The 18,415-nt window shown below is 44.6% G+C and overlaps 2 protein-coding genes and 1 long non-coding RNA gene across 6 annotated transcripts in view; 1 reads left to right on the plus strand and 2 right to left on the minus strand.

The window, feature by feature from the left end:
- Nucleotides 1-67: 67 nt before the first annotated feature.
- LOC307209270 lies at nt 68-4,609 on the minus strand. The gene is made up of 3 exons (XR_013835496.1): nt 4,555-4,609; nt 3,757-4,054; nt 68-322 (listed from the first exon to the last, which is right to left on the minus strand). It is a non-coding gene; the product is annotated as an uncharacterized lncRNA (long non-coding RNA).
- A 368-nt stretch (nt 4,610-4,977) lies between these two features.
- Nucleotides 4,978-10,819, plus strand: LOC307208691 (uncharacterized protein). 2 transcript variants are annotated; one of them, XM_079963560.1, is made up of 5 exons: nt 4,978-5,056; nt 6,853-7,030; nt 7,235-7,361; nt 8,171-8,251; nt 8,857-10,819. In XM_079963560.1, exons 2-5 carry the CDS (start codon nt 6,956-6,958, stop codon nt 10,053-10,055), a joined length of 1,482 nt encoding a protein of 493 aa, XP_079819686.1. In that variant the 5' UTR covers nt 4,978-5,056; nt 6,853-6,955; the 3' UTR covers nt 10,056-10,819. The 2 variants fall into 2 exon arrangements, with proteins under 2 accessions (XP_079819686.1, XP_079819687.1); XM_079963561.1 differs by lacking the exon at nt 8,171-8,251.
- A 5,470-nt stretch (nt 10,820-16,289) lies between these two features.
- Nucleotides 16,290-18,415, minus strand: part of LOC307208661 (uncharacterized protein) — a gene marked incomplete at its 3' end in the record, with an annotated part of 170,424 nt that continues 168,298 nt past the window's right edge. For all 3 annotated transcript variants that reach the window (XM_079963508.1, XM_079963507.1, XM_079963509.1), the window contains one exon: nt 16,290-17,536. In XM_079963508.1, the coding sequence (XP_079819634.1) occupies nt 16,290-17,536 (1,247 nt within the window). The remainder of the gene's footprint in view (nt 17,537-18,415) is intronic.

Raw genomic sequence — 18,415 nt, forward strand, 5'->3', positions numbered from 1 at the left:
CCCCACGGTCTGGATCTCTAAAGCGTATCTCCACATCTCAGTCCTGCCTCTCCTCATCGTTCCATATTTTCAACGTCTTGGTTTTGATGCTTTATAATTCCTGTCCACGATTATCAATTGTGTCAAACATCATGTACTTTCATCCGTCGAATACAGCTTTGTTAGTATATATTTTTCCGACTGTCTTTTTCTCAGCGCAGCTTCCTCCGGCTCCGTTCCGATCCGGGATGTTGTCCAAATCTGTTATCTGAAGTTTAATGGCGCAGAAACTCCCAATCCTTAATTGTCCAAACCTTCCTTTTGAGCTTTATTGAACCAGCACCTTCCAAGTTAAGCAGACCTGTTTGCAATATTACAATGTAGATAAATGTATTCCACAAATATCAGTCATTTGGCAATCAATCAGCCTTTGGAGACTGCACTTTCCCCCCTCCGGGCCTGGGGCAGTCTTGAACTTGTCCGCATAGTCTATGGCATCCTGCCTGGATCTGCTCTTTCCATGGACCCAAGGAGTTGAAAGCAATTATTATTATCATGACTGCAGTTATTGAAGGATTGGAAGGGACCCCCAAAGGCCATATAGTCCAACCCTCTGAAATGCAGGAATCACAGCTAAAGATTCCCTGAAAGATTCCCAACTTTCATTTAAAAACCTTCAATGAAGGGCAGCCCAGGGAGCTGATTCCCCTGTTGAATGACTCTTGCCATCAGAAAGTTATTCCTAATGTTTACTCGGAATCCCCTTTCCAGCAGGGTGGATAAAAAGCAATTTATTTTTTAAAAAAATAATAATAATAATCAGATTTTTTTTATTTAAATCAGGTTTTTTAAAAAAACTAAAATCAGATTTTTAAAAAATTTAAATTGGATTTTTAAAATAAAATGCTTTGGGACAAAAAATCTTTCTAAAGATAGTTTTCTATTTCAGTTACATTATAGTCCAAAGGCTATTCACCAGGAAATAAGGATTTGTTGGGTTTTCCCCCCAATTTTTTTTATGGGTTTTCCAAATTTTTAACAAGCATAAAAAAACAAGAAAGAAAAAAACATTACAATATAAAAAACAAACAAACATACAAACATTTATCCTAGCTATTATAATCATACTTTTATTACCATTATTAAATGACTTCCTCAAATCCCTCTAGCTGAGTAGGAAATAAGGATTTGTTTTAAGTTTTTCATGTGTGCTAAAACTCAGTCTAAGTTATTACGGGAATGACTTCCAATAAAGTACAGCAGGAAAGTTGCCCAAATATAAACAGTTATCTTATTAAACCTCACGATAATCTCATAATTATCTAGGTGTTTCTAATAGTACAAACAAATCAGTAATTTAGGATATAGCTGTAAAAAGTACTCTGAAAATTTATTATTCCCAAAACAAAACCTGCATCTGGTTGTAAATATTAAGATTATACCAGCAAAAATGATTCTTTCTGTAAAAAAAAACGATTGAAATCAAATCCACCCTGCTGTCTGGTAATTTGAATCCATTGGTTCAATGTGGAAAGGACGACTTTGGAAGGATGTTTTTAAACTGGGGTTGTGTGGCCGTGTGCCAGGGATTATTTAGCTGTGATTCCTGCATTGCCAGACAGTTGGACTAGGTGACTCTTAGGGTCCCATCCCCACCCCCAGGAAACAAGGAGATGAATGGGCAACCTTTTCCGGAATATATTTGTACTGCGAGGAGATAAGTGATCTAACTTGGCCATCTCTTCCTGCCTCTGTTTACTTCCCTTCTCTATCTCTTCTTAAAGTTCTTTGATGCCTGAGAGCAGCCTTTAATGCAGGGTTAGGCAACCTAAGGCCCAATCGCCTTCTCAATCCATGAGTAGAATGTGTCCTTTTATTTAAAATGCATCTCTGGGTTATTTGTGGGACATAGGAATTCGGTCATTTTTTTTTCAAAATATAGTCCAGCCCACATGGTCTGAGGGACGGTGGACCGGCCCACGGCTGAAAAAGGTTGCTGACCCCTGCTTTAATGTATACAGTGGTGCCTCGCAAGACGAAATTAATCCGTTCCGCGAGACTCTTCGTCTAGCGGTTTTTTCGTCTTGCCAAGCAAGACCATTGACGGCTTAGCGCTATTAGCGGCTTTTAGCAGCTTATCGGCTTAGCAGATAAGCAGATAAGCGGCTTAGCGGCTTAGAAAAAGGGGGGGGGGAGGGAAAAAAACTGCAGGAACTCGCAAGACATTTTCGTCTTGCGAAGCAAGCCCATAGGGAAATTCGTTTTGCGAAGCGCCTCCAAAACGGAAAACCCTTTCGTCTAGCGGGTTTTCCGACTTGTGAGGCATTCGTCTTGCGGGGCACCACTGTAATCTGGTGGAAGGAAGAAGTGATAATGCAGGGTACCTTCTCTGATGTTAGACATTGTTTGGAGGGATGTGCAGAGGGGGCTGGCTGGTGAATAATCTGCTGTAGGCAGTTGGGCAAACCATATAGGCTAGCTATCAATACAGTGGTACCTCGGGCTACAGACGCTTCAGGTTACAGACTCCGCTAACCCAGAAATAGTACCTTGGGTAAAGAACTTTGCTTCAGGATGAGAATAGAAATCGTGCTCTGGCGGCGTGGCAGCAGCAGGAGGTCCCATTATCTAAAGTGGTGCTTCAGGTTAAGAACAGCTTCAGGTTAAGAACGGACCTCCGGAACGAATTACGCTCTTAACCAGAGGTACCACTGCAATCTGTAAATCAGATGGTTTTGAGGAAGCTTGTGTACAAACTCATGGCCAGAAGCTTGTGCAACCTGAGACCACCTGGGGAGGTCACTTTGCCACTTCTTGACGGCTCCCCAGTGGCAGATCGAAGTGCTTGCTTGGTAATGTATATAATGCTTGCTGTTTAGAATAAAATCTTTAATCGTCTCACTCACTTGTGTTTGTATTGCTCCTGAATCTCATTAAAAGAACCACCTTCCATTTGGTAATAATAATAATATTTATTTATTTATGTATACCCCGCCTATCTGGCTGGGTTTCCTCAGCCACTCTGGGCGGCTCCAAACCGAATATTAAAAACACTATACAGCATTAAACATTAAACAGGGCTGCCTTCAGATGTCTTTTAAAAGTAAGGTAGTTGCTTATTGCCTTGACATCTGATGGGAGGGCCTGTTTAACAGATTGTTGTATTTTAATATTTTTTTGGAAGCCGTCCAAAGCGGCTGGGGAAACCCAGCCAGATAGGCAGGGTATAAATGAATTATTATTATTATTATTCAGGAACTAAAGTATTTACCATTTACCAGGTTGAGCAATGATTGACCATTATCAGGTATCCTGACAGACACATCTTCTGCTGTAGACTGCCCCCCTGTGATGTATGTATGGTTTTTTTTGGGGGGTGGCGGTCTTGAGCTACAGGGTGGGCAGCTTTAAAAGTCTATATCATGGGTAGGCAAACTAAGGCCCGGGGGCAGGATCCAGCCCAATCACCTTCTAAATCCGGCCCACGGACGGTCTGGGAACCAGCGTGTTTTTACATGAGTAGAATGTGTCCTTTTATTTAATATGCCTCTGTGGGTTATTTGTGGGGCATAGGAATTCGTTCATTTTTTTTTTTCAAAACATAGTCCGGTCCCCCCAAGGTCTGAGGGATGGTGGACTGGCCCCCTGCTGAAAAAGTTTACTAATCCCTGGTCTATATAGGGGCTTGCACACCTTTGTTCTGGGTTCCTCTCCTCCCTCCCTGCATGGGGGGAGTGGGGGACCCTGTTGCAACAGTTTAATAAAGATCAGGCTTACTAGCTGCTTTGCTGCTGGGAGGGCATTCCACAGGGCGGGTGCCACCACCGAGAAGGCCCTCTGCCTTGTTGTTGTTGTTTAGTTGTTTAGTCTTGTCCGACTCTTCGTGACCCCCTGGACCAGAGCACGCCAGGCACTTCTGTCTTCCACTACCTCCCGCAGTTTGGTCAAACTCATGCTGGTAGCTTCGAGAACACTATCCAACCATCTCCTCTTCTGTTGTCCCCTTCTCCTTGTGCCCTCCATCTTTCCCAGCATCAGGGTCTTTTCCAGGGAGTCTTCTCTTCTGCCTGGTTCCCTGTAATAATAATTTATTAATAATGAATCTCTTACATATATTGATACTGTAGTTTGCTCAGCTTAACAAATACTTGCCAGGCTGTATTTCCAAAGGGAGGTTTAAGCCCCTGCAGTCCAAAGACAAATAAAAAGCTTTTCCCATTTCCTCCCTCCTCGCAGAGAAATATTTGAGGTCAATTTGGGAGAGTCAAAATAGCTTCAGGATTGCCTTCCCGTACTGTTTCAGACACTATACTTGTGCATGTGTGTTTGCCTTGTACATTTATGAACAGTAGCAGTCCCATATGCTCAGAGACTTTGCGCCTGTTCATTGGGGGAGATAGGAAGCCCAGAGTACTTGTTCTTTAGATGTCCCTTTTATGAAGAGGCACATGGTGAAACCATTGATCCCCTGCTGGCTAAGCTTGCTGACCTCCCAGAAAAGCAAAATTTTGACCTTTTCCCGTTAGGCAAAGATCACAAGATGACCCAGATGGTCGCCAGATTCTGTGTACAGACCTGTAGGCGCAGACCATCCCCCGACCCAAACTAGTTCGTTAAGAAAATCCCCAAACTTGGACTCTGGGTCAGCTCTCTGCCGTAGCTTATCTTAAAGTTTCAAGTGTCTATATGCTTATCGCATTTATAAATTTTAATTTTATTGTTGTACATTGTTTTAAATGTTTGTTTTCCTTCTGGGATTGTACCCCCAAGTGTGTTTTATAAGCTGGTCTCCCACCATAATAAATTATCTAACAGCAGGAAGGAAATGTTCGGAAAAAGGCAGAGGGACAGGGGGCTCCTTGACCCAGTTGAGCTGGGGGGGGGGTCCCTTCCCACTACATTCCTATGACTCGTCTTCCCGGAAGGACCCCCCCCACTCCCCCTGAGTCAATGAACTCGCTTCCTAGAGAGGCAGGAAGTGACGGAGCAGGGGGGGGAGTAGAGGCAATATTGGAGGGGTGGGGTCTCCATGCACACCCCCGGAAGAGAAGGAGGCCTGCAAAGGAGGAGGGAAAAGGTGCAACATTGGGGGGGGGAGATTTGGGGTGCAGGGAGGGAGAAGGATTTGCATTTCCTCCCCATGAATCTACAAAGAGGGCAGGAGGGAGGGGAAAGGTGGGGGGGGGGTGAAAGCAAGGAAGGGCTGCCCCCCCTTTCCCTCTGGGAATCAGGAGAGGCAACGTGCAATCGGCTGCAAAGGGGGCAATTTGGAGGGGAGAGGGTCTCCATCCTCATTCGGGGGGGTTATTTGGGGAGAGGGGGGGTGGGAGAAGGATTTGCTTTCCCTTTCCCGGAATCTACAAACAGGGCAGCTGGGAAAGGAGGCAGGAGGATGGGGGGGGGGTGAAAGGAAAGCAAGGAGGGGTCTCGCTCTTTTCCTGTGGGAATCAGTGGGGGGGGGGGAGGCGTGATAAAGGCCACCCTGCTGCAAAGTGCCTCCCCCTCCCCCAACAGGTTTTGCATTGCAAGATCCTTTTTGAAGCGCAGAGATAAACCAGCCTCCTGGTGGGGAGGGGAGGGAGACATTTTGCTGCCTCAGACGAACCAGAGAAGGGCACTCCCCCCCACCCCTGCAACCTGACTGGGACACTGAACCAGTTGTGCCAGTTTCACCCCACGACTATGGGTCCCCATAGTGTGAGAGCCAGTGTGGTGTAGTGGTTAAGAGCAGTAGACTCGTAATCTGGTGAACTGGGTTCGCGTCTCCGCTCCTCCACATGCAGCTGCTGGGTGACCTTGGGCTAGTCACACTTCTCCGAAGTATCTCAGCCCCACTCACCTCACAGAGTGTTTGTTGTGGGGGAGGAAAGGAAAGGAGAATGTTAGCCGCTTTGAGACTCCTTCGGGTAGTGATAAAGCGGGATATCAAATCCAAACTCTTCTCCCCAGGGCTGTGGGTGCCATGCAGCATGCATGGCCCTGGCACCGAAATATGTGGGTGCCCAGCCCCTTCATGGTAGGGGTAGGTGCTCAGGGACCCAGGGAGCTGGCACCTATGCATTGAAAGTCACCACGGGATATTCCCCTCCCCCCATCTTAGACTCAACCTCCTAACCCATTTTTGTGTATTTCTTCACACTGAGCCTGGAACACCCCCCTCCCTTGGCCTCCTGTGTCAGGGAGCTGGTCTGGGCAGGAGGGGAGAGAGAGTCAGATACACAAATATTTACACCAAGAGTCAATAGTTTCTGTTTCTGTTGTGATAATCTCGTGTTCCAGAGCTCTTGTAATTAGAATTTGGGGGTATTAATTTATTATTATTGGTATTTGTACAGTATTTGTAAAACGTATGCTCTCTGTGTGTAAGGGACGCGGGTGGGGCTGTGGGTAAAAGCCTCAGCGCCTAGGGCTTGCTGATCGAAAGGTCGGCGGTTCGAATCCCTGCGGCGGGGTGCGCTCCCGCTGCTCGGTCCCAGCGCCTGCCAACCTAGCAGTTCGAAAGCACCCCTGGGTGCAAGTAGATAAATAGGGACCGCTTACTAGCGGGAAGGTAAACGGCGTTTCCGTGTGCGGCTCTGGCTCTGGCTCTGACCAGAGCAGTGATGTCACGCTGGCCACGTGACCCGGAAGTGTCTCCGGACAGCGCTGGCCCCCGGCCTCTTGAGTGAGATGGGCGCACCAACCCCAGAGTCTGGCAAGACTGGCCCGTACGGGCAGGGGTACCTTTACCTTTACCTATGCTCTCTGTGTAAATGTCTCCCACTCTAAATAAATCCGCCTTTCTATGAACTGCTCTCAGACCTCCGGGTATAGGGTGGTATATAAATTCAATCAATAATAATAATAATAAATTCTGCATTTTTCTCCTAAAAGAGCTGCTCCCTGCATTGAAGTGCATCGTGGCAACAGCTGAGAGTGTCCCAGAAGTGGCTCAGTTTACGCCTCCTCCTCCTCCATCCTTTCCACTGGCAACGCAATGGCCTCCGAGACCCCCTCTGAACAGTCTCTTCTTAAAGGTGGAGTGGAAAGAGGAGCCAGGCAGCTTCCTCAGGTAGGGAAAGAGCAATGGGAGCAGGGAGGAGGGAAGAGGCACAGATGGGACTACCCAGCCTCCCTCTGTGTTGATTGGGGTTGATGGGGATCTAAGAGAAGCTCTGTTTTCTTCTTCTTCTTCTTCTTCTTCTTCTTCTTCCTCCTCCTCCTCCTCCTCCTCCTCCTCTTCCTCTTCCTCTTCCTCTTCCTCTTCCTCTTCCAGGCCCTCTTGACCTTTGAGGAGGTGGCTGTGTTTTTCACGGAGGAGGAGTGGGCTCTGCTGGATCCAGGCCAAAGAGCTCTGCACAAGGAAGTCATGGAGGAGAATTATGAGATGGTGGCCTCTCTAGGTAAGGGCACATTTTTATTCCTCTTGGCTGCTAGGCGTTGGAGGTGTGAACCTGCTGTTTGAGCCATCTATTCATGCCATGTCTTCCTATTTGGCGCCCCCTCGTAGCCAAATAAGATTGTCTTCCATGAACATGGTCTTTAAAGGTATGTGCATAAGTGACTGTAGATTCCACTTCTGGATCCACACATCCTTCCACAGTGGGGAGATAGGTTTCTGGGCAGGAGTTAATCACAGTGAGGGTTTACCAAACGTACTTTCCTCTTAACTTCTCCCTTTCACCCCGAGTTTCTGCTTCTTCAAAGTCAATGACGCCTTTGCTAAAGGCTGTTCTCCAATTGGAGAACTCCCAGGCCAGTGTTTCCCAATTTTCTGTGCTTATACTGCATATTTTTAGATTTGCCTTGAGAGTGTCTTGAAGCCTCTTTTGTTGCCCACTGGTATATCAATTTCCATTCTTAAGTTTGGAGTAGAGTAGTTGCTTTTGAAGACAACAATCGGGTATCCAAACAACATGACCAGCCCAATGAAGATATTGTAGTTGAAGATATTGTATTGAAGATTGTAGTTTATAGCAACTCTGTACTTTTGTCAGTAAGCTGATATTGTGGTATGAATTGCAAAAAAATCCTGTGTTTTACTTATTCCATAGGGTAAAAATGGTGGCATATGGTTTGCTGGTCAGTGTCATTTATAAACTTTTAATGGGCCACTTTGCTGTCTTTGTTTCACAAGATTAATATTTTTGAATATTTTTATAGTCCCGTATGACATAAACAGCACTTCTGTTTTACTTATTCCTCATAACAGAGACTCTGATACTCAAGTCTGAGCTCATGTCTTCTCTTGGAACAGAAAAATACAGGGATGTTGTCCTGGACCAATTCAGAGGTACATACTTCCACTTTGCTGTGAGACTGTAACTTTCTATGTCTCCTTTCAGTGTGTAGGAATATAAAAAGAGCCCTTTTGGATCAGAACAAGGGCCCATCTTTTCCAGCATCCTGGTGCAGGTTTAGGTGATGTGTACAGCTGGTTGGAATGTATCAGCGAGATATTACAGATCAGGGAGGAAGGAGAAAACTGAATACAGAGGCGTAGCATTTTCACAGGAGGGGGAAGATGGGGAAAGTGTGTCCCTCCAGAGGTTGCTGCACTACAACTCCCATCATCCCTGGTCATTGGCCATGATTACTTGGGTTGATGGTACTTAGAGTCCAACCACATCTGGAGGTCCATAGATGCCTCATCTCAGCATAGAAGGTTTCTCTTGGTGCTCAGTGTTACATGGGAATTGAAGGTAGAACTGGATACTAGGGGTTATTGAGGCTATTTTTAGATTTCCTTTCCTAAAGATGTACATAGGAGAGGGAGGAATGCTGGAGGTGTTGAAATAATAGAAGGTGGTGATTGGTCTTGCTGTGTGTTAAGATCTCTTGTTCTCTTCCTTGAATACCTAACAATATTTTATCTCCCCCTTCCCCACTTTAAACTAGGTGATGGAGAAGACAATCAGAATATTGAGGGGCCATCTGTGAAGTACTTCAGCATGAGTGAACACCTTAGCACACAACTACAAACTAACACAGAGGAGAAACCCTTTAAATGTATGGAGTGCGGAAAGAGCTTCAGTAAAAATAGAAATCTTAGCGCACATCTACGAATTCACACAGGAGAGAAACCATATAAATGTATGGATTGTGGGAAGGGCTTCATTGATAGTGGAGCTCTTACAAGACACCAACGAACTCACACAGGGGAGAAACCATTTCAATGTATGGAGTGTGGAAGCAGCTTCAGTGAAAATGGAAGTCTTGCCCGACATCAACGAACTCACACCGGGGAGAAACCATTTAAATGTATGGAGTGTGGGAAGAGCTTCAGGGATAGGGGAAAGCTTACTGTACATCAACGTATTCACACAGGGGAGAAACCATTTAGATGTATGGAGTGTGGGAAGAGCTTCAATCAGTATTCACACATTACTATTCATCGGAGAACTCACACAGGGGAGAAACCATATAAATGTATGGAATGTGGGACAGGTTTCATTGAGAGTGGAGCTCTTTCAAAACATCAACGAACTCACACAGGGGAGAAACCATATAAATGTTTGGAGTGTGGAAAGAGTTACACTGAAAGTGGGTCACTTACAAAACATCAGCGAACTCACACAGGGGAGAAACCATATAAATGTTTAGAGTGTGGGAAGGGTTTCAGTCAAGGGGGGAAACTTACTGTACATCAACGGACTCACACAGGGGAGAAACCATATAAATGTTTGGAGTGTGGAGAGTCCTTCATTTGTAGTAGGAAACTCATTGTGCACCGACAAAGTCATACCGGGGAGAAACCATTTAAATGTAAGGATTGTGGGAAGGGCTTCAGTGAAGGTGGAAAACTTACAAGACACCTACAAACTCATACAGGGGAGAAACCATTTAGATGTATGGATTGTGGGAAGGGTTTCATTGAGAGAGGAGCTCTTGCAACACATCAACGATCTCACACAGGGGAGAAACCCTTTAGATGTATGGAGTGCGGAAAGAGCTTCAGTCAAAATGGAAGACTTACTGTACACCAACGAATTCACACAGGGGAGAAACCATATAAGTGTATGGATTGTGGGAGGTGCTTCAGTGAGAGTGGAACTCTCACAAGACATCAGCGATCTCACAGAGAAGCAACACTTTAAATGGAAAAAGTGTGGAAAGTGTTTCAATTATAATGGAGTTATTAACACCTATGGACTCTCACAAGGAAGAACTCGTTTATATGTATGGAGTGTGCCAAGTTTCCCCCACAGAGTTCACTTTGTCTCTCATATCCACAAACTCATATAGGGAAAAATCATTTGTAAATGCATGGAGTGTGTTTGATGTTCTGGTGTTTGTATGGAAAGTTGTACATATATGTATTAAGACAATGAAGGTAAATGTCTCATAATAGTAAGTCTAATGAAATATACAATGTACAGTTAGGGATGTGCAGAATGTGACCCTGGAGTGCTCATTGTGAGTGAACATGGGCTGAGAGTCCGTTGATATTTGGTCTTTGGCAGAGAGAGTTGAGAATGGAGAGTTGGGGAAAGTGGAGCTCAACAGTGGTGTTTAGGAAGCAGGATTGGCTCTGGAATCCTAGAAGTGTAGTCGAAACAAAATAATAAAATTCCTTCCAGTAGCACCTTAAGAGACTAACTAAGTTTGTCATTGATATGAGCTTTCATGTGCACGCACCAAGCTCATGCCAATAACAAACTTAGTTGGTCTCTAAGGTGCTACTGGAAGGAAATTTTTTATTTTGCTTTGACTACGGCAGACCAACATGGATACCTACCTGTAACTAGAACTGTAAAGTTGAAAGAGACTCCAAGGGTCTTCTAGTCCAACTCCTTGTTACAAGAACAACAGCATAAATCTTTTTTATAGTTGCAATAAAGGAACAATGAAAACGCAGAAAGACTGAAATGCATAGTCTTATGTGCACAAAACCTCATTCATGGCTACATATCATGTTCAGAAGTCCCCCCTCCCTTTTAGGTAGCTCACCGATGAGAATTAATGAGCAGTTGGTAGATTTCTGCTCTTTTTATTACCGTATCATGTTGCTAGCACAAACAGGCAACTCCTCGCAAGGATAGCAGTTCTTACCCACGTCCAACGGGATGTCCCTCCTTCCCGGCTTCTCCTTTGTTCTGATTGATGTATCACCCAGCTGCTTCCCTCCTTCCTGTTTCCTAGCTACTATCTCAAAGCTGGGTAGCTCCTATCTCAACTGTGCAGCCTCTGAATCTGCCTGTCTCTCTGCATTGTGAAACTCTGGAGGGGGGGGGGCAAATCTTCCCTCTCCCCTTCTGTTAGAAGCTGATCTTCCTGAAACTGCATTCCCCAGTCCTCCGATTCAGACCAGCCCCTGACACTAAACTGCAAAGTGGACAAAGTTCCATGGTGGCAGCCGGAATAAAAGAGGTGCTGAGGGAAAGAACCAATATGGGGAGGGAAGGTGGCACAGGGAAATGTGGGCATTGCCAGTGGTTTCAGGAGAGTCATCTCCCTGTGGAGAGAGGAATCTCTGTGCCCCCATAACTGGCCCATCTTTCAGATATCTGTAGAAAGAGCAAGCAGTATAGGAGGCTGAAAGCAGAGTTCATCTGGAGCTGCTCCTCTCTCTGCCGGCATTGAACATTTGCCCATGACATGAAGCAGCCACAGCAGGTGCTGCAAGCTGCCAGCAGTTGGACTTCACCCCCAAAGGCCCCCTCCTCCATCACCTCCCGAGAAAGACGGATGCCAACAGGGTCTCTCTGCCTGACAAGGATTTCACCTGGGACCACCTTCTGCATGCAAAGCATTGAATCTGAGACCTTAAAAAAATATGTTTAACGGTACAGTGTGTGGAAAGTGCTTTAGTCAGAATGGAATCCTTAATGTACACCAACAAAGTCATATACGGGAGAAACCATTTAAATGTATGGAGTGTGGAAAGAGCTTCACTAAAGGTTTACAACTGAACATACATTTATGAACTCACACAGGGGAGAAACCCTTTAAATATCTGGAATGTGGGAAGTGCTTCAGAGAAAGGTGGAAACTTACTGTTCATGAACAAACACACACACAGGAGAAACCATTTAAATGTATGGAGTGTGAGATGGGCTTCAATGAGAGTGGAGCACTTACAAAACACCAAGAAACTCAGAGAAGAAACCATTTAAATGGAAGAAGTGTGGATAGTGCGTCAGTTAAGTTCATCTATGTACAGTAACACCTCTGGTTATGTACCGTCCTCCTTGTGAATGCTTCGGGTAACGAGCTCCACTAACCCAGAAGTAGGTCTCCTGCCTCCAGAACGAATTAAGTTCATAACCAGAGGTACCACTGTGTTCTCATGGGAAAACCCATTTAGATGTATGGAGTATGTCTAGTGTTCACTTTGTTCTTCACATCAACAAACTCCTATCAACTGTGTTGTAAACAAAAACTGCTCCCTTTCCCTTATGGAGTACACAAGAGCCCTTATAGAGTCCTTTGTGGTTCTCCATCGGTAGGAGAAAATAACACAGGCCAACCAGAGAATATTGAGAACCAAAACAGCTAGTAAGCCTGATTTTTATTAAAGCTGTTGCAACAGGGTGCTCGCCCCACACTCAGAAGAGAGGACGACGATCCAGGACAAAGGTGTGCCAGCCCTTATATAGACTTTTGAACTGCCCACCCTGTATCTCAAAACCACCCCTCCATACATCATACATACATCACAGAAGGGGTGTAGCCCAGGACCGCCCCCTAATTACATCATATGTACATCAGACAAGGGGTGGACTACAACAGAAATCTGAGCGAGTTGTTTTTATCCTGTCTGCCAGGTTACCTGATTGGATTACCTGGGCATCCTGGCCACTCAGTCCCTGAATCCAGGTCACAGGCCACAGGCTCACCCTATTTATATCTTAAACGTGCCACTGAGACAGGATTTGTGAGCAAAGAAACAATGGGGAGACTCCCCATTTCCTTCCACTTTGCTGACACAAAAACCTTGCACATAGGCTGTGTAAAAGAACCAGTTACTATGCCCTCTCTCCCCTTCTTTCTTTCCCTCCAACTTTTAACTGTATTAAAAAATAACACCAATATCTGAGATAGCATAGATCAGTTCTGGCCTCTTATTGAGGGGATACCCAACTCAGATGAGCCGCCAGAAGCCCAGGAGGAAGCCACAAAATCTGCCTTCTAGTTCTGATTTCACACTAATTCCCCAGAACTCAGCCCTGTAAAGCATTTGGGCAATGATCTTTGGCACATAAATCTTAATGTCTGGATTGATTAACTGCCCCCCTTCAAATGGAAAATACCTGTATAGCAGCCCAGTCGAGTGGGCAGGTAAGAACTTGACTGAATTCAGATGGGATCTGCATATTTCAGGTATTGTTGAAGGTACAGACTCAAAAGGTTTATCTACAAAACATCACTGAATTAGGTTCCAAAATATGAATTAATTCCCCTCAATAAGAGCCAGGTTAATTTGGTCAGTTATTTTTTCCTTGAGTTACAGTCCCTGTCAAACCAACTCCATGTGTTTATGTTAGCTATTTTTTTAGTTCTTTAGAGTGATGTAGCAGTTTCACCTTCAAGCCTGAGTGATGAAGTAGACTCCACATACAAGACCTGAAAATTAACATTTACTTGTCATGGTGACAACAACTGAGCAATTTGTATTATTCATATATATTAAGCCCAAAGCAATGTGTTTCTTTCCCTTGAGCCCAAGAGAGGGTTTAGTCTTTTTTATTTTCGAAAACAGTGTATTTCGTAGCAATGCATTAATCCAGAGGTTTTCAGGCTTTTTGAGTCCTGGCTCCCTTGACCAATTTCCTTCTTTCTGTGGCTCCCCTGTGGGGCTGAGGAGCCCAGTTATGTCCCCCCTTGCCTGCAGAGCTGGTAGCCTCTCACCCCTTTTCGAACACCCTTGTGCAGTGTTCCCTCAGCCTCCTCTCTCCTCTCCTTGGGAATCCTCTGGGCAGCTGCTGCTGTATTCTCTGGGCTGCCCCCGCCCCCAAAAGAGGTGCCTCCTCACACTGCCCCACAGGGGCCTGGGAAGAAGATGCTCCCAGTCTTAGTGGCCCAACAGAGACTGGCCAAAGGTGAACGTGAGGCCAGCATCTTACCTTGGGAGGCAGCAATGGGTTTTTCCTCTCTGGAAAGCATCCAGCCTCTCAGTCCAAGGTCATGGAGATTCGATCCAGTATACCTGAAGGAGCATTTACTCCCCCATCGTTCTACCCGGACACTGAGGTCCAGTGTCGAGGGCCTTCTGGCGGTTCCCTTGCTGCGAGAAGCTAAGTTACAGGGAACCAGGCAGAGGGCCTTCTCGATAGTGGCATTAGGAATATTAAACGACGATATCCCAAAAGATCAAACTGAATTACAAGTGACGTCTGCAATAAGAATTCTGGTGGCTAAGTATTGGAAAGGGAATCAGTTACCCACTAGGGGAGAATGGTTATGTAAGCTTTCAGAATACTTAGAGTTAGCCAAACTGACAGATATAATAAGACAAAAACCAAAAAGTGTAGTGGAATGGGAATGCCTAAACGAATACCTTAAAAGACAAGGTTCGAGGACAGAAATCTGGCTGAGTCTGGAATAACCTTGTGAAGTGAAAGGTTAAGAAAGAGGGATATATATTTAGATGCTAGGATCGAGATGATAAAGAAAACAGGAAGCTACAATGAGAGGTAAAGGAGGTGCTGTGGGATTGGTGGAAGTCAACGTTTGTTTTTCTTTTTAATGTTTATATTATTAATTTGTAAGATTTGGATTTGTTTTTGTGTATTGTGTATTGTTATTTTTCATTTTTTGTTGTGTGGAAAATACTAATAAAATTTACTTTTTTTTTTTTAAATTCCAATCTGTTCTCCATAGCCTCTCCCAATCTACCATTTGTATATTATGTCCTAAGTCCTTTGCCCAGTTTATCATAGCCAATTTAACCTGTTTATCCTTTGTATGCCATTCTAGGAGCAAGTTATACATTTTTGACAGTTTTAATATTATTTTCTAGAAGTTCTTTTTGGAATCTTGATATCTCATAACTAAAACCTCTCTTTTTGTCTATCTTGAAGTTATCATTCAATTGAAAATACTGTAACCAGGGGGGCCGCTAGGGGCGCCTTGAAAGATGGCTGCCAATAACATCTTGTCCAGCTTGCACGAGGTAATTAGAGGCTGATTATGGGGAGTATATCAGTCTCCCTTCGTCTTTTCAGGGAATTGAAAAGACACTGCCTCGCCTGCAGTTGCCATAAATCACCCCCGTGTTTGGATGAAGGAGGGGGGTGAGAAGCACTAGGCAGAAAGCCCTCAGGCAGGCTTGGAGCTCCCTGCCAGCTACTTTCAGGAGCGAGCCTGGTTGCGATGTTTAAAAAGAAGAAAAGAATTGGATAAATAAACGCACAAGAGAAGTCAGGAATGCTTTTATCTGCTAATAATTTTACCACTGAGAGAAGATCGGGATGGAAGGATGGAAGGAACAGAGATAACATCAGAGAACGGCCGACATGTTGGTATGTGGAACGGTACAAAAGGGGGGAAGGGGAGAGACTTTTTTATTTTATTTTTATGTGAGTATTTAATAACCCTCTGCCTTAAAAAACTGTCTCGACAACCAATTTGCAAGTGGGAGAGAAAATGAACTGTGTGGAAAAAATAATATGTTTGTGAAAGATTTGGAAAGAGGTGAGTCTCTCTCGGTGACGCAGCAAGAAATGTTTCGATGCGTAGGCAGACCTTGGCTGCAAGATGCGATGGTCTAGGGAGGAAGAGCCGCTTGGATATCAGGCTGGAATCGTAAATCTGAAAGGGCTGTTATCCTCCTGGAAGACTAATTATGAGGCAGCGGGTCTGGAAAGTGGACATTTAGATTGGATTTCATCGGAATGACAAGATGGTGTGTCTGCTTGAAAACTTGATTGTTGGATTTCTGTGAGAGACATACGAGAGAGCATTACAAAACCCACACAGAGACAAAATAAGACTGTTCCTTTCAATCCACTTGTGGAGAAAACTCGGAGGTGACAGAAAAGGAAAATGAATAATGACAAAGATGAGAAGATGTGACTGGAAACATCATTGCAGTGAGGAAAAGCAGCACGAAATTGGATGTTTGGATTCCTGATGATCGAGAAGCATGGGTACCCCCCCCACAAAAAAAAATTAATTTGGAAAACATTTGGACTTTATGATCTGTATTGATATAATTTGGACTAATTGGTATGATATGTTTAATCTGGCAAATGGAAACTTAATAAAAATTATTGGAGGGGGAAAGAAAATACTGTAACCAATCTGTTATTAGTTCCCTTATCTCTTCAAAATATTTTAATTTTAACTGATTTTCCACTTCGGTTAGCAGCTCTCTATAAGTCGGCCAGTTACTTCTCATGTTCACTTTGCCTGTAAGTGTTCTTTGATGTGCAGTGGGTTCTTCGATGTAAAGTAAGGTGGTGATTGAGACTGAAACTCTTTCCACATTCCATACATTTAAACGGTTTCTCCCTGGTGTGAGTTCTTTGATGTAAAGTAAGGTTTCCACTCTGACTGAAGTTCTTTCCACACTCCATACATTTAAATGGTTTATCCCCAGTATGAATTCTTTGATGTGCAGTAAGGCTTCCGCTCTGACTGAAGCTCTTTCCACACTCCATACATTTAAATGGTTTCTCCCCAGTGTGAATTCTTTGATGTGCAGTAAGGGTTCCGCTCTGGTTGAAGCTCTTTCCACACTCCATACAATTAAATGGCTTATTCCCAGCATGGGTTTTTATATGTAAAGTAAGGACACTCCCAATACGGAAGCACTTTCCACAATCTATGCATTCATATGGTTTTTCTCCTGTGTGGATTCGTAGATGTTCTATAAGTGCACTCCTACAAGTGAAGCTCTTTCCACACTCCATGCATTTATGCAGTTTCACCCCTGTGCAGTTTCTCTGATGTAAAGTAAGATGGGTATTGAGATTGAAACTCTTTCCACACTCCATAGTTTTTAATGGTTTCCCCCCTGTGTGGGTTTTTTGATGTGCAATAAGGTTTCCGCTCTGGCTGAAGCTCTTTCCACACTCTATACATTTAAATGGTTTTTCTCCGGTGTGGCTTCTTTGATGTAAAGTAAGATGGTGATTGAGACTGAAACTCTTCCTGCACACCATACATTTAAATGGTTTCTCCCCTGTGTGGGTTCTTTGATGTGCAATAAGGTTTCCACTCTGGCTGAAGCTCTTTCCACAGTCCATGCATTTGAATGGTTTCTCCCCTCTGTGGGTTTTTGTATGCTTGACAAGGTTACCAGCACTACTGAGGCTCTTTCCACATTCCGTGCATTGAAACGCTTTCTCCCCTGTTTGGGTTCCTTGATGTAAACTAATGCTTCCACTCTGACTGAAGCTCTTTCCACACTCCACACTGCTACTTCCTGTGAATTCTTCCTGTGGACTCAGTGATACACGAACATCAGTGTCCTGAGTAGTAAGGGATTTGGTTTTCCAGTTCTTCGACACATTTCCTACATGCTTTTCAGGTGATCGTTGATTTACAAAGGTCTCTTTCTGTGCTTCATGCCCCACATTTTCTACAGACACCACAGATGGCTCACCATAATTCTTACTCTTCTGCCCATTACCTGTTTTGAATCAGAAAAAGAAAATGCAATTCAAATTACAACTCAGAAGCAGAGACTCTCATCATGGATTGAGCCCTGTTCTCCACTTCTCTGATTTTACCATTTTCAAGAATGTCCCCCTCCCTCCTTCCCTGCCCTGCTGAATCTGAAGTCAGCTTCTGAAGATGCTTCTGAATATGAATATGTTGTCTCAAGACAACAACACAAGTCCCTTCCTGCTCCTCCTCAAACTTGCTGAGCTGTGTCTGCTCATCTCTCCCCTTCCTCAGAGCCCCATCCAACTGGACCTTATCCTTCAACCCAAATGACAAAATACAAAATAGCCAGACACTCCTAGTGCTACTACTGCCATGGCTCTCTTCCCCAAAGCAAGGAAAGGCAAGATCTTAATTCTCCTGCTGAGGGATAGCAGAGGGGACACGTGGACCCAACAGAATCCCCCTGGTGCCGTGAAGAGGATCTCAGCTCAGTGCCACTACAGAGGATATTTTAATTTGGGGTGCATCTCAGCACATGGAAGGGAAACCTCAGCCTGGAGGCCGTCTCTGCTCTTTAGAAGAAGACCCTGTGTGGGCAACATTATGCGGTTTGAGAGTGGCTTGCCTGTACACTGTGGGGCCAGAGGCATTTACAACAAATGTAAATGCAACCTTTGGACAGGAGCAGAGCTTCCACACACCCTTCTCTGTCCTCCATCCAGGCTGGCAAGAAGCCCCATCAGATTTCAAGGAAACAACCCAGCCAGACCAAAAACACTCAAGGAAGCAGGTCAGGGTATGGGGAGAAGAGAGTCCCAAGGGCCAGCTGGAGAGGTTTGAAGGCTGCATTTGTCCATCTGGTCCATTTAATCCAAGAGCCCCACAGGGGCCAACTAAATAC

The sequence above is a fragment of the Podarcis cretensis genome, assembly GCF_951804945.1.
Source record: "Podarcis cretensis genome assembly, chromosome: 2".
Lineage (NCBI taxonomy): Eukaryota > Metazoa > Chordata > Lepidosauria > Squamata > Lacertidae > Podarcis > Podarcis cretensis.